This window comes from Moschus berezovskii, chromosome 13 (genome assembly GCF_049115385.1).
Source record: "Moschus berezovskii isolate FMDL1 chromosome 13, NW_MosBer_1.0, whole genome shotgun sequence".
NCBI classification, from domain to species: Eukaryota; Metazoa; Chordata; class Mammalia; order Artiodactyla; family Moschidae; genus Moschus; species Moschus berezovskii.
In genome coordinates, this window is record NC_142472.1 from 34,511,873 (window position 1) to 34,532,297 (window position 20,425).

At 35.9% G+C, this 20,425-nt stretch overlaps 1 protein-coding gene across 11 annotated transcripts in view; it reads left to right on the forward strand.

Moving 5' to 3' along the window:
• MYCBP2 (MYC binding protein 2) overlaps positions 1-20,425 on the forward strand; it is a 277,882-nt gene that overhangs the window by 182,568 nt on the left and 74,889 nt on the right. For all 11 annotated transcript variants that reach the window (XM_088842669.1, XM_088842670.1, XM_088842671.1 and 8 more), the window contains 9 exons: positions 61-110; positions 2,570-2,742; positions 4,414-4,558; positions 8,353-8,568; positions 12,161-12,216; positions 13,690-13,805; positions 16,002-16,099; positions 16,816-16,932; positions 17,635-17,775. In XM_088842669.1, coding sequence (XP_088698795.1) covers positions 61-110; positions 2,570-2,742; positions 4,414-4,558; positions 8,353-8,568; positions 12,161-12,216; positions 13,690-13,805; positions 16,002-16,099; positions 16,816-16,932; positions 17,635-17,775 — 1,112 coding nt within the window. The remainder of the gene's footprint in view (positions 1-60; positions 111-2,569; positions 2,743-4,413; positions 4,559-8,352; positions 8,569-12,160; positions 12,217-13,689; positions 13,806-16,001; positions 16,100-16,815; positions 16,933-17,634; positions 17,776-20,425) is intronic.

Consider the following 20,425-nt stretch of genomic DNA (forward strand, 5'->3'; position numbering starts at 1 on the left):
GACTAGAAAGTTAAATGAAGCATTGATATATTTTGGTAAACCTTTTCATTTACATACCAGGTAATGAATTAGAGGAGGATCTTGAAATTCTTGAAGAGGCTGCTTTACAGGTATTGTCCTCAATAATTATAAGGATAAACTTTGTACATTAATTTTAAGCCAAATTTTCACTCAAATCAACCTTGTTTTTCTTGAGCATAGCACTCATTCATTGAGTATTTCATTCCACAATTGGCAGTTATAAAGATTAATAACTCATAATCGCTCCCCTCGTTGGAATCAACCCCTATATGAGCCCTTACTGAACTGCATGATGGGTGTTGACTGGAGTGAGATGTAAGCCCTGTGGAGGAAGAAGAGCTACCAAGGGCCAAGGGCCCAGGGGAGGGTTTTGTCCAGTGGTGGACATTTAAATTAGATCTTGAAAGAAGTTTTATTTACCAGTTAGAAAAAAGATGTTAGTAATAGTAATGGAAATAATATCTATAGAGCAACTTAATAGTTTACCATATACTGTACTGATGTGTTCAATTGTGGCTGACTCTGTGACCCCATGGACTGTGTAGCCCACCAGGATCCTCTGTCCAAGGAATTTTCCAGGCAAGAATATTGGAGTGGGTTGCCATTTCCTTCTCCAGTAGTTTGCCATATCTTTGACATTATCTATTTCTGCACTTAAACTTTTAAATCACTATTTTCTCTTGTATCTGACAATTGTAACTTCAGAGAAGTTTTGATTTATCTAAGAATTCAGCCAACTGGGAGATCGAGGCTGGTATCCAGGTCTTCTCATACTTAAAGTTAGTCGTTTACATGTTATTTATTTTCTGAAATGATTACAGTAGTAATAATAAAAGCAAACATTTATTTGATCTTTAACTTTATCAGTTACTATTCCAAACAGTTTTATATTTTTAAATCATTTAGTCCTTACAACAATCCTATGAAGTAGGAACTCCTAACTATAGATGAAGAAACTGAGATACAAAGAACTTAAGTAACTGGCTCAGAATCACACAGCTGGTGAGCAACTGGTCTAGATTTTGACCTTTGGCAGTTTGGTGACAAAGTCCTTGATCTTGATCACTGTGCTCTAATTGTAGGGAGCCAAACTTATGGTTTTTAAAATCCCACCAGCTTTTGTTTTTCCTTTTAGAAAAGTTAAATCTCTGTATCTCAACAAAAATAAAAATTAATTCAAAAAATGTTTAATGAACATGCTATATGTCATATAGCATTCTAGCTAAGGAAATCCATCAAGTAGCTCATCATCCCAGGTATTATGGCTTATAGAATGTTATTTGGCCAGATGTGAGGAGATCTTTATTGTGCCCCTGTAAAAAAAAAAAAGTGATGTCCCAAATTACACACCTTTTTGGCACGTAAGGTAGTCGTTGTGATGGTCTAACATACATTAAACACCCGTTGCTTGTTAGGCAGGTAGTGAGCCTTTAAATGTGTGTGTATACTTAGTTGCATAGTCATGCCAATTCTTTACCTCATGGACTGCAGCCCACCAGGCTCCTCTGTCCATGGAATTTTCCAGGCAAGAATACTGGAGCAGATTGCCATTTCTTCCTCCAGGGATCTTCCTGATGCAGGGATCGAACCTACACCTCTTTGCATCTCCTGCATTGGCAGGCGGATTCTTTACCACTGCGTCACCTATGAAGCCCCATTTAAATGAGTTATTTAAATTGTATAATAACTCCAAGAGATCATTTGGTCACCAGTTTATACCTTTCACTGATTCTGGAATGTTCTGTAACTTGTTAGCTCAAGAGGACATAGCAATAACTTATCCAAAGTCTGAATTTGAGCTCGTCTGTTTGATATTAAAGATTATGATTTTGAAATTGCATGGTTCAGAAAATGCAGAAGTTACTGTTGTAGACATTGAAAGAACTGGAAATATCATTTTCCATGAAAAATATTTTGTTTTGAAATTCATTATACAGTCATTAAGATTTTTCTAGAGCTTTAGCACTTTCAGCAAATTTTTCTAAAATGTAAGGTGTGCTTCTCATCTAGTTGAGAGCTAAAATTTCTGTTTTATCTGCCCTTTTTCCTTAACTTTAATAAGGCTTACACAGGCTAATGCAGTGCTGCCACAGTCAGGCATCCATCAACTTTTTGCCTGAGTCAAGACCTTGGTACCTACCTGCCCAAGAGCACAGACACAGCCTACCCAAGAGAGCCACCAATAATGGAGACACAGAAAGCGGGCAACCTCTACAGCTGTCTTTAGAGGGGAGCCCTGGCCCTGATGGGGATGTGACACATGTAGAGAAACATGTGGAGAGCTTGAGTGGGAGGAGATGCAGCATTAGCTCTAACCTGCAAAACTCAGATAACTCACTCCCTTTTGTGAGATGAATGAAACTGGAAGTATTATCCCAAGTTTTTCCCTGCTGGAAGTTTTCTACTGTACAGAGTAAAGGAGCACTGGGACCCGGGGAGAGAATGGTTTCCCCAAAAAAGGCCTATCTAAAATTGGTTGCAAGTCCAAAACAGTCATGTGATTACAGTTTTATATTTTAAAATGTAAATGTTCTCTTTTACCCAACAGGTGTGCAAAACCCATTCTGGTATTCTTGGAAAGGGTTTAGCTCTTTCTCATTCACCAACTATATTGGAGGCACTAGAAGGAAACTTACCACTCCAAATCCAGAGCAATGAACAATCCTTTCTGGACGATTTTATTGCTTGTGTTCCAGGATCAAGTGGTGGAAGGCTTGCGAGGTAATGCACTCTTAAGTCCTACAGTGATTTTCCTCCAGGGCTTACCTTAGGTTTCATTTCTGAAGAGAAAGGAGCAGAATCATTAGGATGTCACAGTGCTACCTAAAATAATGTAGTTTATGTGTTTTGGACTTTCTGAAATATAAAGTAGTAGTTAATATTTCAGTATATTTTAAAAATATATAATAATTGTTAAAAATATATAGACTACATGGTAAAATAGAGAAGTCCGTGAATTTGATGGTAATAGTTAATATCTGTACTGAACTCCTAAATTTGTCAACTATATTTATCTTCATATGAGGATTTTTTCCAAATCTGCAGTTAATGCAGATATAAATTAAGAATTTAAATCAGATAATTTAAGATTGTAGAGTTCTCATTTATTTTGTTGCTATTTGCTTTTTTTGAAGGTGAACAAATATGCTGACTTGAGTATTTCACTAGTGAATATGCCTCAGAGAGTAAAGAATCCACCTTCTATGTGGGAGACCTGGGTTCAATCCCTGGGTTGGGAAGATCCCCAGAGGAGGGCTTGGCAACCCAGTCCAGTATTCTTGCCTGGAGAATCACATGGACCAGAGGAGCCTGGCAGGCTAGTCCACGGGGTCGCAAAGAGCCAGACACGACTCAGCGACTAAGTACACGGCACACATTCGTAAATACAGAAATATGACCCTCTTTTTGGCTTTAATTTTAAAAATACAGAGGTTAATCTTCAGTTTTTAAAAAACCAAAGTGGTGACTGGAGAAGAATAGAAAACATCTTTTAAGTCAGCCTCACTGCCTTCTTCATGGACCTTTTTGTGTAGTATACATCACAGAATTTACTCATCAATCATCTCACAGGACGACTTGAATGTGGATCATGCAATGAATTCAGGCATGGATATCACAAAAAATAGAATTTGCATGGAAGGAATGGTAGTGAGGGAAAATCATTACTAAGCTGTGTAAATAGAAGGTAGTGCATTTCTAACCTTCTGCTCCCCAGCAAGCAAAATGTCACTTCTGTTTCTGTTTTGACAGAAGTGCTGCTCTTTCCCAGGTCTTGAGGTTGGCAATTAGGCAGACTTTCCTTAAATAGTGTTATTTGGGACTTCAAAGCATATACAACCTAAATTCATTTTCTTGGTTATTTTAAATCAGCCATAGTTAAAATTTCACACTTTCTCATTTTACAGTTGTTTCTGTTTTATTTGTAATCATCAAAAATCTCATATGCTTTAGCATATTTGTTCAATGAATTTGTCATTAATAATTTTCAAGGAAGTTATTAATACTTGTAGTCCTTATTATGCGTGTTTGCTAAGTCATTTCAGTCGTGTCTGACTCTCTGCGACCCTATGGATTGTAGCCCACCAGGCTTCTCTGTCCATGGGGATTCTCCAGGCGAGAATACTAGAGTGGGTTGCCATACCCTCCTCTAAGGGATCTTCCTGACCCAGGGATCGAACACTTATCTCTTAGGTCTCCTGCATTGGCCAGCAGGTTCTTTACCACTGGCACCATCTGGGAAGCCCATGGTCCTTATTACTGAGTTGGAAATAATAATTCTTTTAGCACTTTGTTTAGTATAGTTTTATTCATTTGGCCTAGTTTCATTTTAATCACTGAAGATATTGATTAATGTTTGTTTTTTTTGTTTACTTGTTTTTTCATTCCTGTTAGGTGGCTTCAGCCAGATTCCTATGCTGATCCTCAGAAAACGTCTTTGATTCTGAATAAGGATGATATTCGGTGTGGTTGGCCTACCACCATCACAGTGCAGACGAAAGACCAGTATGGGGATGTGGTACACGTTCCCAACATGAAGGTGATTGTGTTGAGATTAAATTAGTAACCATCTATGCCCTATTGTAACTCATAAAATTTTAGAAATGACAAGAGCTTAGAGTTTGCGCTGCTTACTTGTATGCAATGAAGGAAGCTGAAAATTTTTTAAATGATTTGTTCACATTAATTAGTACTCAGTTATCTAAGTTATATACTTTTTGGGTTTTGCTTCACATATGCTGGATGCTATGGTGATTCCAAGGGAGGATAAGAAAGTGTCCATAAAAAGAGTGCTAAGCATACAGAGGGAAGACCATCATATATATTAGTCATTGAATAAATAAATGAAAAATTTTAAATTTAAAAATTTTATGTATGTTTTTAAAATACTTAAATATGTTTTGCATTTGGTACTACTGAAGCAACCTTTAAAATATAATATTGATACTTATTAATTAAAAAGAAATACCTAAATTTGGATTGTAAAAGAGTGAGGAATGGAGCTACTTATGTGCTATACTGAAGAATATACTTCTCTGAATATCTCTTCCCTGAGACATTAATTAATAATGACATTTTAGAGCATATTATAATAAAGGCATAAAATTAAGTCCTCTGTGTTATATATTAATTAAATATCTTATTTAAAACTTTTATTAGATTTCTGGAAACAGTGAATATCAAACAAAAGTTTGTATAGGAAATCCCTAGCTACGCTGGCCCCTCAAAGTTGTATTTACAAAGTGATTAGGTTATTTGGAGTTGATTAGGCCTCAAAATATTTTTTACTCCAGAGAAGCTGATTTTACCTCAATATACTAGCACTTTTTCAACTAGTTGGTACATTATTTCATTTGTACCATGGAGAAGCACAATACCACTGGCACCTCTTACTTGATTCATAGTTTTAAAAAAAAAACGAAGACAATAGTTTATATGTCTTAAGACCAGTAAGTAAAACTGCATGGAAAAGCATTTGGCCCTGATACTAAAGAAAAGTCAGGCTTTACTAGTGGCTTTCAATGTTTTGGCCATGACCCCCCCGCAAGAGTTTCATCGTGACCCAAACAAACATATAAAGGATGGAAGAGTATGTACTCTTTTAATTACATACAGTATACATAATACATATCCATACAGTATGCTTCACTCTTCTAGCTTACCTTTTTAAGGAAGATCATACCCCATCAAAGTGATTTCATGCTCACTAAGAATTAACTCTTTAGAATGTAAAAAGCATCACAAATTGTAAGAAAAAAATGGAGTAGAGAGTAAAGTAATTCTGATAGTGATAACAAAAAATGACTCTACCCAAGGACAGAATTTTTATCACAATACAGTATGCTTTAATGTGTTGAAGGGTTTTGTGTATTCATTGATGTAGTTCTGATTTCAAAGTGTATTTGTGAATTGTTAAATCCCATCTTTGAGCCCACAGTACCTTATTTGTGTGACTGTATTGTAGTGACCGTTTTCCAGGTCAGCATAACATTTCACTTCTTTTTAACGTTTATACTTACCATTGTGCTTATGGTACATCTTTAGTTGCATTTTCTTATGTTTCATCTTTTGTACCTTTTATTGTCTCTTGCTGCATTTTAGTATCTGGGCTGTTTACATCTCATATTTCAGAGTCAGACTTTATGCTTTATCTTTTTTGTTCTCCTCTTTGGGTTCTTTTTTAGCCACGTGAACTCTCTCTCTCCCCCATTTCCTTTCTTTTTTATTTATTTGTGTTTGTTTTTGTCTGTGCTGTGTGGCTTGTGGGATCTTAGATCCCAGGTTCAGGTCTTGAACCCAGGCCCGTGGTAGTGAAAGCACTGATTCTTAACCACTGGACCACAGGGAATTCCTTCTCTTTCATTACTTCTCTTTTTTTATGCCCGTATAGTCTGCTTCTTGAGGACAAGAATCCTGAAGCCTCTTAATATACTCAGATTCATATCAGATTTATCTATAATATAGAAAGCATATTCTAGGAAACTCCAATAAATACTATTTAGGAAAAGTGATTTGCATGCCTATTGATGTTAAATTTATTGATACCACATTATCATATTAGCTGAAAACAAAATTCAGTATGTTTCATTTTCAGCCTGTCAGCGCATGAAATTTTCAGGATATTTTAGACTTATCAGAAACTCCTGAATTATCCTGATAGAGTAGTAATCAATTATTTGGAACCTTAAAGTTGGTTTACAGATAATATTTTTTGAGATCCAAATTGCTTTTTTAAAACAGAAACTGTTACTGATATTTTTTAACTTATAAAAATGATAAGGAAATTGTGCTTAGTAAAAAGAGAAAATTGCATAAGAAATAAAAGAATAACAGATTTTACAAAGAAGACAGTTTATAAAAGAAAGCAGAATGGTTATCATTTTTTATCTCAGTACTCATAGAGTATGAAATTATTTATTGATTTATTTCCAAGTTGGTGGTATATAGACAGATGTACTACTACTGTTAATTTCCTGAGGGTAAATATAGTTGTTTGAAGAAGTATTAAATCAAAATAATATATATGAAAGTAGTAGCCATAATTTAAAATAAAATTCTTAAAATTTGGAAGCATTTACTTTTTTTTCCCTTTGTTACATTTAAGTTTAAAGCTTTTAATGGTGGCAGTGTATATGAGCTGAACAATTTTACTATTTATCTTTAAACTTCTGTGTTTTAAAAAAGTCAGATGGGTTTTTAATATTTCCAGAGCATGATGTCAATCCAAATACTGATTTCTTGTAACTCCAACTAAGGATTGTGGTTATTTAGTGAAGCATGTTTGCTTCTTGCACTTTATGTAGACAGTGAGGGTCTCAGAACTATTTATAATGACACTACTTATAATGACACTGATAAGAACAATCCACGTTCCTGGGATGTCTCTCAATTACTTAAGTAATATTATCACTGTCATTTATGCATTTCTTTCTATTTCTGTGAAGATCCTCTTGTTGAATTACCTGTTCTTGCCAGCCACAGAAATAGTATCTGAAAAGAACAGAAGAAACTTTGGGTGACCCTCAGATTGATGAAGAGCTAAAATGGTCTTTAAATCGTTGGTAACTTTGGTTGCCTAGGGACCAAGTGTTTTTTGCCAGTGCATAGCAAATAACAATGTAATGTTTTGTTATAATTCTTGGAAGGTACTTCTGAGTATTGTTTATGAGGCAGTTTGTGCTTTCAGTGTTTTCACACGCCTTAGGAATTCTGTTCTTTGCATCTCTACAGTAAAGCAGATAAAAGATAGCCCATTTTATTGTTGAAGAAACTGAGTTGGAAAGTTTAATTAGATTGCTTGGCCCTCATAGTTCATGTTGGTGACAGAACTACCTAATAGTACTCTTTCTGCAAAGTAAATAAACATCTTTAAGTTTCAGGTATAAAAGTTGCTTTATTATCTGTTAATTTGTAAGACATCTGTCAGTGGAGTACTTTTTCTTTGCAGAACAGTGTAGCTAAAGTTGAATTTAGTGCTTTAAAATATGTGAAGGTTACTGGAAAGTAATCCCAGCAAGAATGTAGATACATTTTGCTATCCTTTCCTAGATGTTATTAATGGTGGCACATGTTTTTATTTTGTTTTGATATTTGTGATTATTTATTCCCCAAAACAAAGCCTCTCTTTTGCACTGTGTTCAGGAACCCTGTTGAGACGCATTTTTCATAATCATTTGGCACTGTTAAATAGTCTTTAAAAGGAATGTCCAAGAGGGACAAGTGGTAACATAAAACTTACAGAATTGCCAGTTTAAAGTTGTAAATTGCTTCTTTTGATGTGTCATGGACAGTTATATAGTAATGGCATTTGGTTTTTTATAATATCTTGGTTAGGTGGAAGTGAAAGCTGTTCCTGTTTCTCAGAAAAAAACATCTTTACAACAAGAGCAAGTGAAGAAACCTCAGAGGATTCCTGGCAGTCCTGCAGTACCACCTGCATCTTCTAATACTGACATGACCTTTGGCGGACTGGCATCCCCAAAGCTGGATGTTTCGTATGAACCCATGATAGTGAAGGAGGCTCGATATATTGCCATAACAATGATGAAGGTAATTTATTTTACTTCCCAGAAAAGTTTTATTTTTTACCATTCATTTATGTAGCAAACATTTCAGTTCCTGTGAAAATGCTTGTGTATTTTCAAATTACCATTATTCCTAGGCCATAGCCCTTCAGGACCCTGAGCTTATTATTGAGGCCCCCTTCAGCTTTGGGTTCTTCCAAATGTTAGGCTTATCTCTTTGGGTTTCTTCCCTCTTTGGACTTGAGGCTTTTAGACAGATTTTTTAAAATTTTTGTCTCATTTTTTTAGTTAACCTTTAGAGGCAGTGCTAATCTAAATTATCAGGGTGGTCATTATTTGAAATCAAAGTTAGGAATTATGCTATTTTCAGAGAGCAGTGTGAGCCATTGTGGGCTCTCATTTGAAGGAATGACATAATTTTTGGTTTTATAAAGATTATGGTGGAATATGGAGAATGTAATTGGGTGGGTAATCAAGAGACATGGTTTGGTTTAAGTCTGTTTAGGAGACTGCTGACTTAATCTGGTGAGATATGCTCATCCCTTGGACTAGTGAGTTGTCAGTCAGTATAGATTCTGGAGATTTTTAGGATAAGTAAGACTTGGTGGCTAATGGGGATGCTGAAAAGAGAAAGAGGAAGGAAATAAAAACTGAAGTTCACATTTTGAGCTTGAGTAGTAAGAGTGATAATATTGGAGAAGGGGCAGTTTTTGGTTGAGGAGGGTAATAGATTCAGCGTTGGATGTGGTTTTAGATACTGCTGAAATATCCATCTGAAGATAGATAAAAAGAAGCTGAAACTACAAACCCGACGTGATCACAGTCTTACCTCATGAAAAGAATTGGAGAATCATGAGTACTTGAATTACTCATAAATTATGGAAGTAGACGATGTCTATCTAACGTGGTGAGAAGAGAGAAGTTCCAGGACAGGGTCCTGAGAAACATCAGTAATGATGATGCTCAAACTTCTGTCCACATCAGAATCACCAGGAGCACTTACTTAAAAAGGAGATTTTCCTATCATCCGAAGATTTAGATTCAGAAGGTCTAAAAAAGAGGTTCCAAAATTTGTATGTATAAAACGTATGCAGAATGATTCATATTCAAAAGCTACACTTTGAGAAATGTTGACTTACTAGATTAAAAAAAAATGGAGACGGGAAACAAAATAGTTGCAAGAACACCAGCCGGGGGGCTAGTATAAACTAGGACGCCGATTCTTACCTTTGGCCCTTTTACCACTACGGTGCATATGGTGACTCATTTAAGTCTCATAACAACCCAGTACATCGCTGGTTTTTTTTTCCCATTTTACATATGAGGAAACCGAAGCAGAGAGAGGTTGAGTAAGTTGTGAAAGGGCACCCAAATGCCAGGGAGTCGGTTCCAGATTTAATCTCCTAACTACTACCCCAACTGCCTTATGCCATGGCTTGTAAGTCACAGAAAACGTATAAAGGAGGATTGATGATGTTTTGCTGCAGAAGTGAAGTTTTGAAAAGGATCTAACAGTGATCTTGACAGGAGCAGCTTTAGAGAGATAGTTGGTTAATTAAATTGCAGTGAAGAGAAGGTGAAAATAGTATCAATCTAGAGGGGTGAGATGGGAAGGGAGATGGGAGGGATGTTCAAGAGGGAGGGGACATATGTATACCTATCACTGATTCATGTTGGGATTTGACAGAAAACAACAAAATTCTGTAAAGCAATTATCCTTCAATTAAAAAATAAATTTTTAAAAAATTTTAAAAAGAGGTGAGAATAGCTAAAGACAAAATGAGTGTACATTAGTCTTTCAAGATGTTTGGCTATAAAAAGAGACAGGAAAGAGAATTGACATAAGGCTTTAGAGTCTTGAGATTGAATATAGAAAGACATCTTTTAGTACTGATTAGGAGACGTTTGAGAAGGGACAATGAAGATACTCCAAGAGATAAAAATAGTTCTGTAGCTTAGGTGGAGGGATTGGCTGTAAATAAGAGAACTATTACCTCTTTCACTGTACCAGGAGAGGGAAAATAAAATAATCAATTGCGAATAAGTTTGTAGGTTGTGTGGCCATGGGACTGTTTATGATAGCAATTATATGTCTTAGATTGGAGATGGGAGTGATGAATCTTAGGATCAAGATTTTCAAACAAAGGGGGAAAAATGAAATAGTTATTGTACAGAATGAGGAAAAAGTGATCAGAAAAGATTTATCAGCCCTCCTTGGAGAATCAGTTGAAACTGAAGATCCTATATTAGCAATGTAGTATGAGTCTTATGAACATGAAAAAAAAATGATCATAATCATTTAGATTGATTCGGCATGGATGTTGTCCCAGATAATTCAACAAAGAAACAGTGACTAAGAAGGGAGTTGAGCATCTGGTGGTTAAAGAAAGGTCAGTGGAATCCAGCTCATTTGGAAAGGAAAATAAAAGTGGATTCAGAGAGAACTCTGCGGAGGTGAGAAGGACTAGAAGTCTAAGAATAGAAACAGGAGTTACAGAGGCGGAAAACTGAGCAAGTAATGTCACAGGTCCGTGACTTTCAGTGCAGGTGACTAAAACAAAGTAGAATTTGAGATGATTGAGGTTGCAGAAATAAAGGGACTAAAAATCTAATAGTTTTGACTATTAAAGAATTTGAAGTTAAACATTCTCATTCAACTTTTTAAAGAATTTAACTTCTTGCCTCCTTACCTCTCTGGGCATTCCTTTAGTTTCCTGGTAGCATACTTAGGTTTGTATAATTTCTTTTGAAAATCTAGTTACCAGGACTGAATTCAGTATTTTAGGAATGTTCTGAGAAGCCCAGGATAGGGAAGTTACAGAATACCATTCCCAAACTGTCTCTTTGAGATATTCTTATTTCAGGAAAGGGGATTTTCTTATATCAAACATTCACAAATAACTGTCTATACTCCCTTTTGTACACGAACAAGAGTTTCTCTAAGATACATATCTAGAAGTAGAGTTACTGGATTGTAGAACATACTTGTCTTCAACTCTATTAAATATTGCAAAAATTTATAGGCCCATGAGCTGTGTGTCAAAATGTTAGGTGCTTCATGTTCTCACCAGCATCTGGTTCTCACCAACACAATTTGATGACTGTGATACGATTATCTTGTTTTCATTTTCATCTCCTTGATTCTTGGTTCAGTTGAATAACTTTTTAAGTGTTTATTGGCCTTTCAGATTTCCTCTTCAGTGACTTGACTTACTTACCTTTCTCTTGTGTTGTTTCTCTCTTTTATATTAATTTGTTCTCTATGTATTATGACTTTGTATACCATTTTGGTTAAATGAATCACAAATCCCTTTCAGGTGAAGGCTGATATTTGCCATTTCTTTATGGTGTCCTTGGATAAATTTAAAATTTTAATGTGCTCAAAACATATCCTTTTCTTCTTCTGAATTTGTTGATGTTTCGTTTGTTACATGTAGGTCTTTAACACACTTGGAATTTATTTTTGTAGATGGTGTGATATAGTTAATTGAGTTTTTTTCTTTTTCTCCTGTGTGGATAACCAGTTGTCTCAGTACCATTTATTGAGTGTTCTGTTACTGCATTAGTTAAGAATGTTTCTAATGATTTTGTGATTCTTGATGGTCTCTTTCTTAAAGGTTTATGAAAATTACTCATTTGAAGAACTGCGTTTTGCATCACCAACTCCTAAGAGGTGAGGATCATTTCCTCAAAGCTTAGCCAAGACATGTCAGCTGCTTATAACTAAGATCACCATGCATTCCAACTTTCTTGTATATTAAGGAAATATTTTATAGAATTTTAGAATTCCCAGTAGAGATTTACAACAGGTTTTATAATGTGTAGATTTGCAGGAAGCATGTATTTATATTGAATTGTAAATACTGCCAATATGTTATGTAATACTAAGGTAATACAGGAATAACTAATATCTAAAAGTATGTAAATTGGCTTGTTTTTTCTGTTTTTATTTCCTTCTCTCCATCACCTAATGAAGTGGCAGAGTGATTTTAATATATGTTGCACTTGTTATGAAACTTGGTTATGAGAACTCTGTTTTAAGCTGTGAGTAATTCTGTTAACTCCAAATTGAAGCATGTTTTTTGGCCAACTGTTTTATTTGCTCATTAGGGGATATTCCCAGGGCAACGGGAAATACTAGTTTGAAATTCAGAAGAGAAATAAATTTTTGATCATCTTCATAGATATGGTATTTAAAATTGATGAATGATCAACCGCAGAGATGATGCTGAAAGAAAATAGGAGACCTAGACCTAAATCCCGGGGCAGTCCAAGTTGTCAGAAAAGAGAGAGCCAACAGAACACTTAGAAAGAGTGCCCAGTGAGATACAAGAAAAATCAGAAGAATGTTGCAGAAGCAAAGAGGCTTTTCAAAAAAGTAGGAGTTGTAAATTATCAAATGCCACTGAGAGATTGCTGAAGATGAAGAAAGAGCCACTGAATTTGGGGACATGGTGGACATTGGTGACTGTGACACAATTGCAAGGAAGTATAGGGAGCAAAAGCATAGTTAAGATAAGCGTTGGAAGAGAATGGGAAGTGAGGAAATGGAGAGTGGTTGTTGGCAACTGTTTAGGTAAGTTTTGCTGTCAATGGGGAAAGAGACATGAGACTGTATTAGGGAAAGGGATAGTATCAAGGGGAGGTGTTTAAGATGGGACATTCTGAAGTTTTTATAGAAGTGAAACAAATGATCCAGTAAAGTGGGAGAAGTTAATGATGAACAAAAGAGAGCAAGATAATTATGTCACTGAAGTGTTGAGTGAATGAGACCCATAGCACAAATGGAGGGGCTGGCATTGGACAAGACCCAGAGCATTCCTTCCATTATACCAGGAGGTAGAGGAAAGTAGATTTAATGTAATTGCAACCTTAAGGTTGTATCTGATTGCTTATGTTTTTCAATGGAAGAAACTGATGAGGTCATAATCAGCTGAGAGTCAGAAAGAGGGGTGCTGGAGGTTTGTGGTGAGGAAGAAAGAGTGAATTTAATCATGGAGAGTAGGAAAACATACTATGACAGGGCAGTAAGATTGCTATTCATTGTGATAATATAATCAGAAATTTAATGTTTGCTGATACATGTTCATGATGTCAGCTGTTTAACCGAAGTAAATATTCCAGTATCCATCTTGTTCCCTTTCAGACCCAGTGAGAATATGCTGATTCGTGTCAATAATGATGGCACTTACTGTGCCAACTGGACTCCAGGGGCTATTGGGCTCTACACTATTCATGTTACCATCGATGGCATTGAAATAGGTATTTTTCTAAAGTTGTGAGTTACTCAGTGTAAAGAACCAGAATCAGAATCCTCTTTCTGTTCTAGCTTGCCCTTGTCCATGTATCACAGACATGGACTTCCTAACTTGTAGGGAGCATCCTGTCCTCCTTAATAATGAGTACTTAATATGTGCATTTGTAAGGTCTTAACATTTTGTAATAATTTATGGGTCACTGTAGCCCTCATGACTGCCTTCCTGCGTTCCCTAATGTGCCTAGTCAGGTTCCATCTCCTCCGTGCTGCCCTGTAACCACATGCACGCCTCGTCTCCCCGTCATGGTACGTCTTCCTCTCCTGGCTGTGAGCAGGCCTCTTTCATCTTTGGATCTCCCAGTGTGGTTCGGTGCCTGGAACACAGTGGGTGCTCAGTAAATACTTGTTGAAAGAATGAGTTTCTTTACCTTCCACTAACTTTGAAAAATATGTTACCTTTCCCTTGGGTATTAATATTTCTCTACTCTTTATTTTTAAATTATCCATATACTTGGACAGCAGTTGGACAAGAAAGCTCTAAAAAGTTTATCAATATGGATTCCTTATAACACTTACGTTTTCTAATGCTCCTCAAGCAGATGGGTTCCTGTGATCAGGTAGATTTAGAGTGCCCCATATACTGTAGTCTCATCTTAGATATTCGTGCAACTCATATTATCATATTTGGAATTTTAAGACTTCCTGAAATTAAAAATCCTCTCAATTCATTTAATAACTTATCATGAAACCCTTTCATGTAGAGAAGAGAGAGAGAGAGGGTAGAGATAAAAGTAATACTGTTCTAACATTCCACCAAAATACCCTTTGGGAAACTTTAGTTTTTACAGGGAAGATAAAGAGGGGCTTTACCTTGATGTAACTGTAGATGTATAGAATATACATTAAACGTAGTGTAACTGTAGGATTGGGGCTTCCCAGGTAACAAAGTGGTAAAGAATCCATCTGCCAGTGCAGGAGAGATGGGTTTGATCCCCTGGAGTAGGAAGTGGCAACCCACTTCAGTATTCTTGCCTGAGAAATCCCATGGACAGAGACACCTGGCATTCTACAGTCCATTGGGTTGCCAAAGAGCCAGGCCCAACTTAGCAACTAAAGAACAACCGTAGGATTAGATATATCAGATTCATCTGTACCATCCTAGACACCTTTAGCAGCAGCCTTTTGCTGTACTCTTTTATCTCAGAGTATCCTTAAAGCCTTTAGTTCAGCAAACTTCTGTTGGTTCTAAGTGAAACATTGTTCTAGATAAGACAGTTGCTGTCAAGTGAACAGCTTACTGATGATTGCAAGATAAAGGGGGCAAACAAAATCACAGGAAGTAAAATGTAAGTAGTGACGTGCAAGGGATACAAATTACAGAAGTTCAGAAGTGGAGACAGTCAAGAACGGTTTAATCTTTGCTAATAGTGGGTAAAGAAAACTAACATAAATAAGAAAAATCCACTTATATTCATATGTATTTTCTGGAACGACATTGAAGAAAAAGATTCCTAGTCACTTAGAACCATTCATTTTCTTCCCTAACTTCTTAACTCAACTTTCCCCAGAGGTGACCAAACTGATAGTAGGCTAGGACCTTGCTTGACTGTAGGCAAGGACAAGTTTCATTAGAATAATGATGATGATAATAGCTAACATTCATTGAGTATTTAATATATATCAAAATTTTTATACAATCTTATATAGTCTATATTTTTAAAATCATTTCATTCTCACATTTCACAGCTCAGTGAAATAGGTGCTGTTCTTAAAGAGTCAGACAGTTAATGACAGAATTAGGAACGATCAAGTCTAACATGAGAGTCCCAGCTTGTAAACGAAGCTGTGCTGCCTGTTACTCATGAGATGACTGGTATAGATGATGACTGGTATATCTCATTACGAGATAATGTTCAATCACACGAGGGTTCCTTTTTTTGTTATTTTAAAATTTTCAGTATTATTTAATATAGTCTATAGCCCCTCCTCTTTTCCTGAATCCCTGAGACTCCCCTTTGGAATCTCACAGTCGTTTTTCCAAGTACTCGTCTATTTTTTAGCTGTTAAATATTAATTACCTTGAAGGACAGAATTCAGATATTTTAATTGTCTAAAACAGCCTGTGAATGTATATGAAGTTAGTTTAAAGGTCTTCCCTCCCTTATATATTCTCAAATGTTACAGTTCCCTTCCTTTTACAGATGCTGGCCTAGAAGTCAAAGTAAAAGACCCACCAAAAGGAATGATACCACCAGGAACTCAGCTGGTCAAACCAAAGACTGAGCCTCAACCAAATAAGGTTAGGGGAGAATGAAATCAGAACATGAATCAGTCTGAAATTTATTAATTTTCTTCATTGATGCTTCAAGGTGGCCATCCAACGTCTAATACTTTCCTTATTTCAATATTTGAATTCTAAGTATTCCTAAATAAACTTCAAGACTAGTTCATGGTAATTCAAGTATACAACTGTACTTTTTGGTTTCTTTGTATAATGCTATAGTAATTTATAGACCCTGTGTACTTCCTGTTATTGAAAGTTTACAATTAACGAAACGTCTATTGACATTAAAGTGTGTAAGTTGTCAAGATTAAAGTATCCTGTGCTGTTAAATTCATTTCCTAACATCTAAAGAGTAAGTGCTGTAGGAATTTTAGTAAACTACTTACTTATTTTAAAAAAGAGAGATGGGTAATAGAATTTATATCATACCTTCCTAAAAGGAAAAAAAAAGGCTCTTTTTTCCTTTTTATCATATGTCTTCAAAGTTTAGAAAAGAACTTATCAATATACAAATAATTTTCTATTTTTTTTCAATAATTTACAGTTTTATACTTAAAAATGTTCTCTTATTGTTACAAATAAGCCATTGTTATTTGCACAAGAAGACCAGCTACAAATAATTTTGGAAGCTTTCTCAGAATCATACTTTCAACTCTGTTTATCTCTTACCACTTATAAGGTCTCCCTTCCATGATTTCCCTGTTTCATCTGTCTGTCTTTGCCTTTCTCAGGTTCGAAAATTTGTGGCCAAGGACAGTGCAGGGCTCCGTATCCGTAGCCACCCTTCCCTTCAGAGTGAGCAGATAGGCATAGTGAAGGTCAATGGAACCATCACTTTCATTGATGAGGTAATTTGTAAAGAAACACTCGGTAATAAATTTTGGATGAAAAATTTTGCACTGTTTGCATGATATAAGGTTACTGAATTTTTTGTGAGAATGTTTTAAGCAGTTTGGGTAGTGTTTGGAAAATTGTTTCACAGAATTTCAAAATTCTGTTCATTGAGTTTCAAACATTGCATTTATTTTTCTTTATCAATAAACAACTAAAATTATATTTTTAGCATAAAAGTTAACATGCTAGTCAGACCTAGTATGAGAATTCAGTGAAAACGAATAGTTTTTCTTGAACTTTTAAAACGTTATTTGTTTTTGTATGTGTTTATTGTATCACTTAACTTTGGACAGGACATTTTTCTAATAATACAATCACATAACTTCTGATTATTAAAATCTAAATTAAGGGGAAGAAAGGCTTGTGTTCTTTTGGGAAACATCTACTTTTATTATTGAAGTGTTTATCTCAAAGTGTGACTTCTTTGTGCTTTTACTTCTAAGTGACAATGTGTTTTACACTCTCACCACGTGAATTATCATATTGCTTGGCTTGCTGTTTTTTTTCCTTAAAGGTTCTCTCACACTTAACTTATGCAAAAACTAGATTTTTTTGCATGTCCACCATTATTTGCCTGCTTTGAGCCTTTCAGAACTTTGCTGCTTTCCTCGGGGTGACAGGCGGGCACGGCTTGTTCTGTTGCTTGTATCCCGTAGATCCACAATGATGACGGTGCGTGGCTGAGGCTCAATGACGAGACGATAAAGAAGTACGTTCCTAACATGAACGGTTATACTGAAGCCTGGTGCCTCTCTTTTAATCAGCATCTTGGGAAAAGTCTTCTGGTCCCTGTTGACGTAAGTAAAAGGTGGTGTTAAAGAGGACTATAGGTGTACCCTGTCCTCATTACAGGGCTTTCTTTAATTAAGGCTTCTCAGTTCTGAGGTAAACCACAACTAAATAACTTCAGGTGCTTGAATTCTGAGAGCTTCTGTTTAATAAAGGTGGCCTTTAATACTTATATAGTCACAGGAGGAAGCAGTAAATTATAACTGGGCCTACTGATTTCTTTCCAGGGAGACAGGGAATGAGAGTGGCTATGAGAGTAGTTAACATTTTTTTTCCTTTCTTATTCACACTGCTGTTTGGAATGAACTCCACACTAAAATTTAAGCATTCAGTATTACTATTCATTTCAGAAACATGTATAATGTATTTTTTTATGGTGGCGTTTTGTAATTTTGTGTGTCGTCTAAAGTTTGAATCTTTTCTTTCTTGGTGTATGATACTACCACGTTAAAACAAGGTGGATTTTTAGACTTGCGGTGCTGTAGTGCTCTAGTTGAAGCTCAGTCTCAAGAGTCTGCGAGAATTCTATTAGTCTCTTTGACAGATGCAGTGGAGTCCTAGAGCCAGTGCTCAAAAGTTTGCTGTGTCACTAACTCTGATAGGAACCCATGGCTCTCTTTATAATTTGAGCAGAAATGTGTGATTTTTTTTTTTCCTTTTCATCTCAACCAAATATATGACTTTACTGGAGATAGAACGCAAAAGGAAGTAGCTCTTCGTATTTTCTAGTTTGACTTTATGTTGAAGAATGACATTAATGACACAACACTGCTAATAAATAGTACAGATAAATTTTTACTTTAAAAATAACCTTAGTATTTTAAACAGTCGAATTTCTTTAAAAAGAATCAGTGCAAAAAGCTCACTCTATCAAATCAGTCACTATGTTGTTTGTTTTTCTCCTTGATAGTCCAGAGTAATGTTCTCCAAAAGGGTGGTTATACAAAATGATGCTTTTGAAAAGAACATAATAGAACTTCTTTTTGGATTTATTAATCACATTCTTTTTTCTATTCCTTTGTATTTGTTTTATATTACAATGGGGAAAGAAGCTGTCTGTATATTTTTAACTAATAGATGCATGATAAAGTATAGAGAGTTTTGGTCTACTGCCTTTTTTTTTTCCCCTCATCTGGGGCTAGAATCTTTCCCTTGAATGGTTTTAATCCATCTCTCATTGTAGTAACCAAATATTCTTCAGGATAATGAAGATGATATTTCAAAGCAGTAATTACAGTAGCCATTGTGTTTATTTTGTTAAAGTTTATATTTTAAATTTTGACCAATATAGGGTTTTGTGTATTTTAAGACCCTAATAAGGCATTACGTTAGATTAAATTATCTTTAGGATGTCCTCTGCTTCAAAAAATTTTTTTCCTAATTCCTTTGTGGCTCATTTGAAGAGGTACTTCTGGAGGAGGAGGATATTCATACAGATAAAACAAGAGAATAAACAAAGGTATCAAGGATGAGCAGGAAGTATTCTGAATCCCATGGCTTCATTTTGGAATCCTCATGTTCTGTTACTTGATGCTTTTAAACTCTAGCCAAGAGACGTTTTTAGCAGACAATCTTGAGGTCAGAGAGAGAGGAGGTTAATGGAGTGAGCCATACAAATACTTGATGGCTTTTCACTGCTGTGTGAATGAAAGGGTTATCTCTGACTTTATTGGAGACAGAAAGCAAAAGGAAGTAACTTTTGGTATTTTATAGTTTGTCTTTATGTTGAAACATGACATGAATTCTCTTTCGATGTAAGTAACTCATCAGAGTATCTGGTATCACTAAGAAAGCTGAGATTTTTCTGGTTCCTTAATTTTAAGGATGATAGTGACTTGAGATCCTTATGAATTAAAAGATGCCGGTAGAAAAGGTGGGCATCAAAGATACAGAAAAGGAATCTGAAGGCTGAAAAAGGAGGAGAAAATGGAATTGAGGGCACACTGGTGAATTGTTTCTGTGAATGAGGAGATGGTATGTGTGGCAGGAGGTAAGTTTTTAGGAATGAGGGAGAAAGAAGAGGTGAAAGAAACCATGATTTCCATAGAGAAGAGAGAAAAGCCATTAGCTGAGACTAAAACAATTGAGTTATATTAGAGTGTTTAGAAAAGCCATAAGAATTTGTAGTAATATTTGAGAGAAATAGCACGATCTGACAAAGAAAACTACTTGTTTGGGGATTGTGGTGCCACGAAGGACCCAGTGAGACTACTGGATAGATCCATTCTGGAGTCACCCTTCTTCCCCCATGGCCCTGAGTCTCCAGAATTAAAAGAGCCAGGAAAGCAGACAGTAGTGCTGGCCAGAACTGCCTGGGCTGCTGTGACAGGAAAATAGGGACAAAAGGGAATTTCAGATGCTGATGAAAGAGCGATTGAGAGCACCAGCTGTGGGTTGCATCTTCAATTAGAAATGTGAAAGGATTAGTGGAGGGTCCAAGGAACTTGGAGGACTTAATAAAATGCAATAGTATAGTGAATGCACTGTACTAAAAGAGCTGGAAGGAGACAGGCAATTTGTGTGATAATGTAGCATATTTGAAATTGATTTCATACTTAGAGCGTTTCATTGAATGAAATGGATCGTTAATGTGGCCACATCCACATATATAGGTGCTGGCAACACTCTGACCTGGGAGGTTTGAAAGCGAGTTTGTTT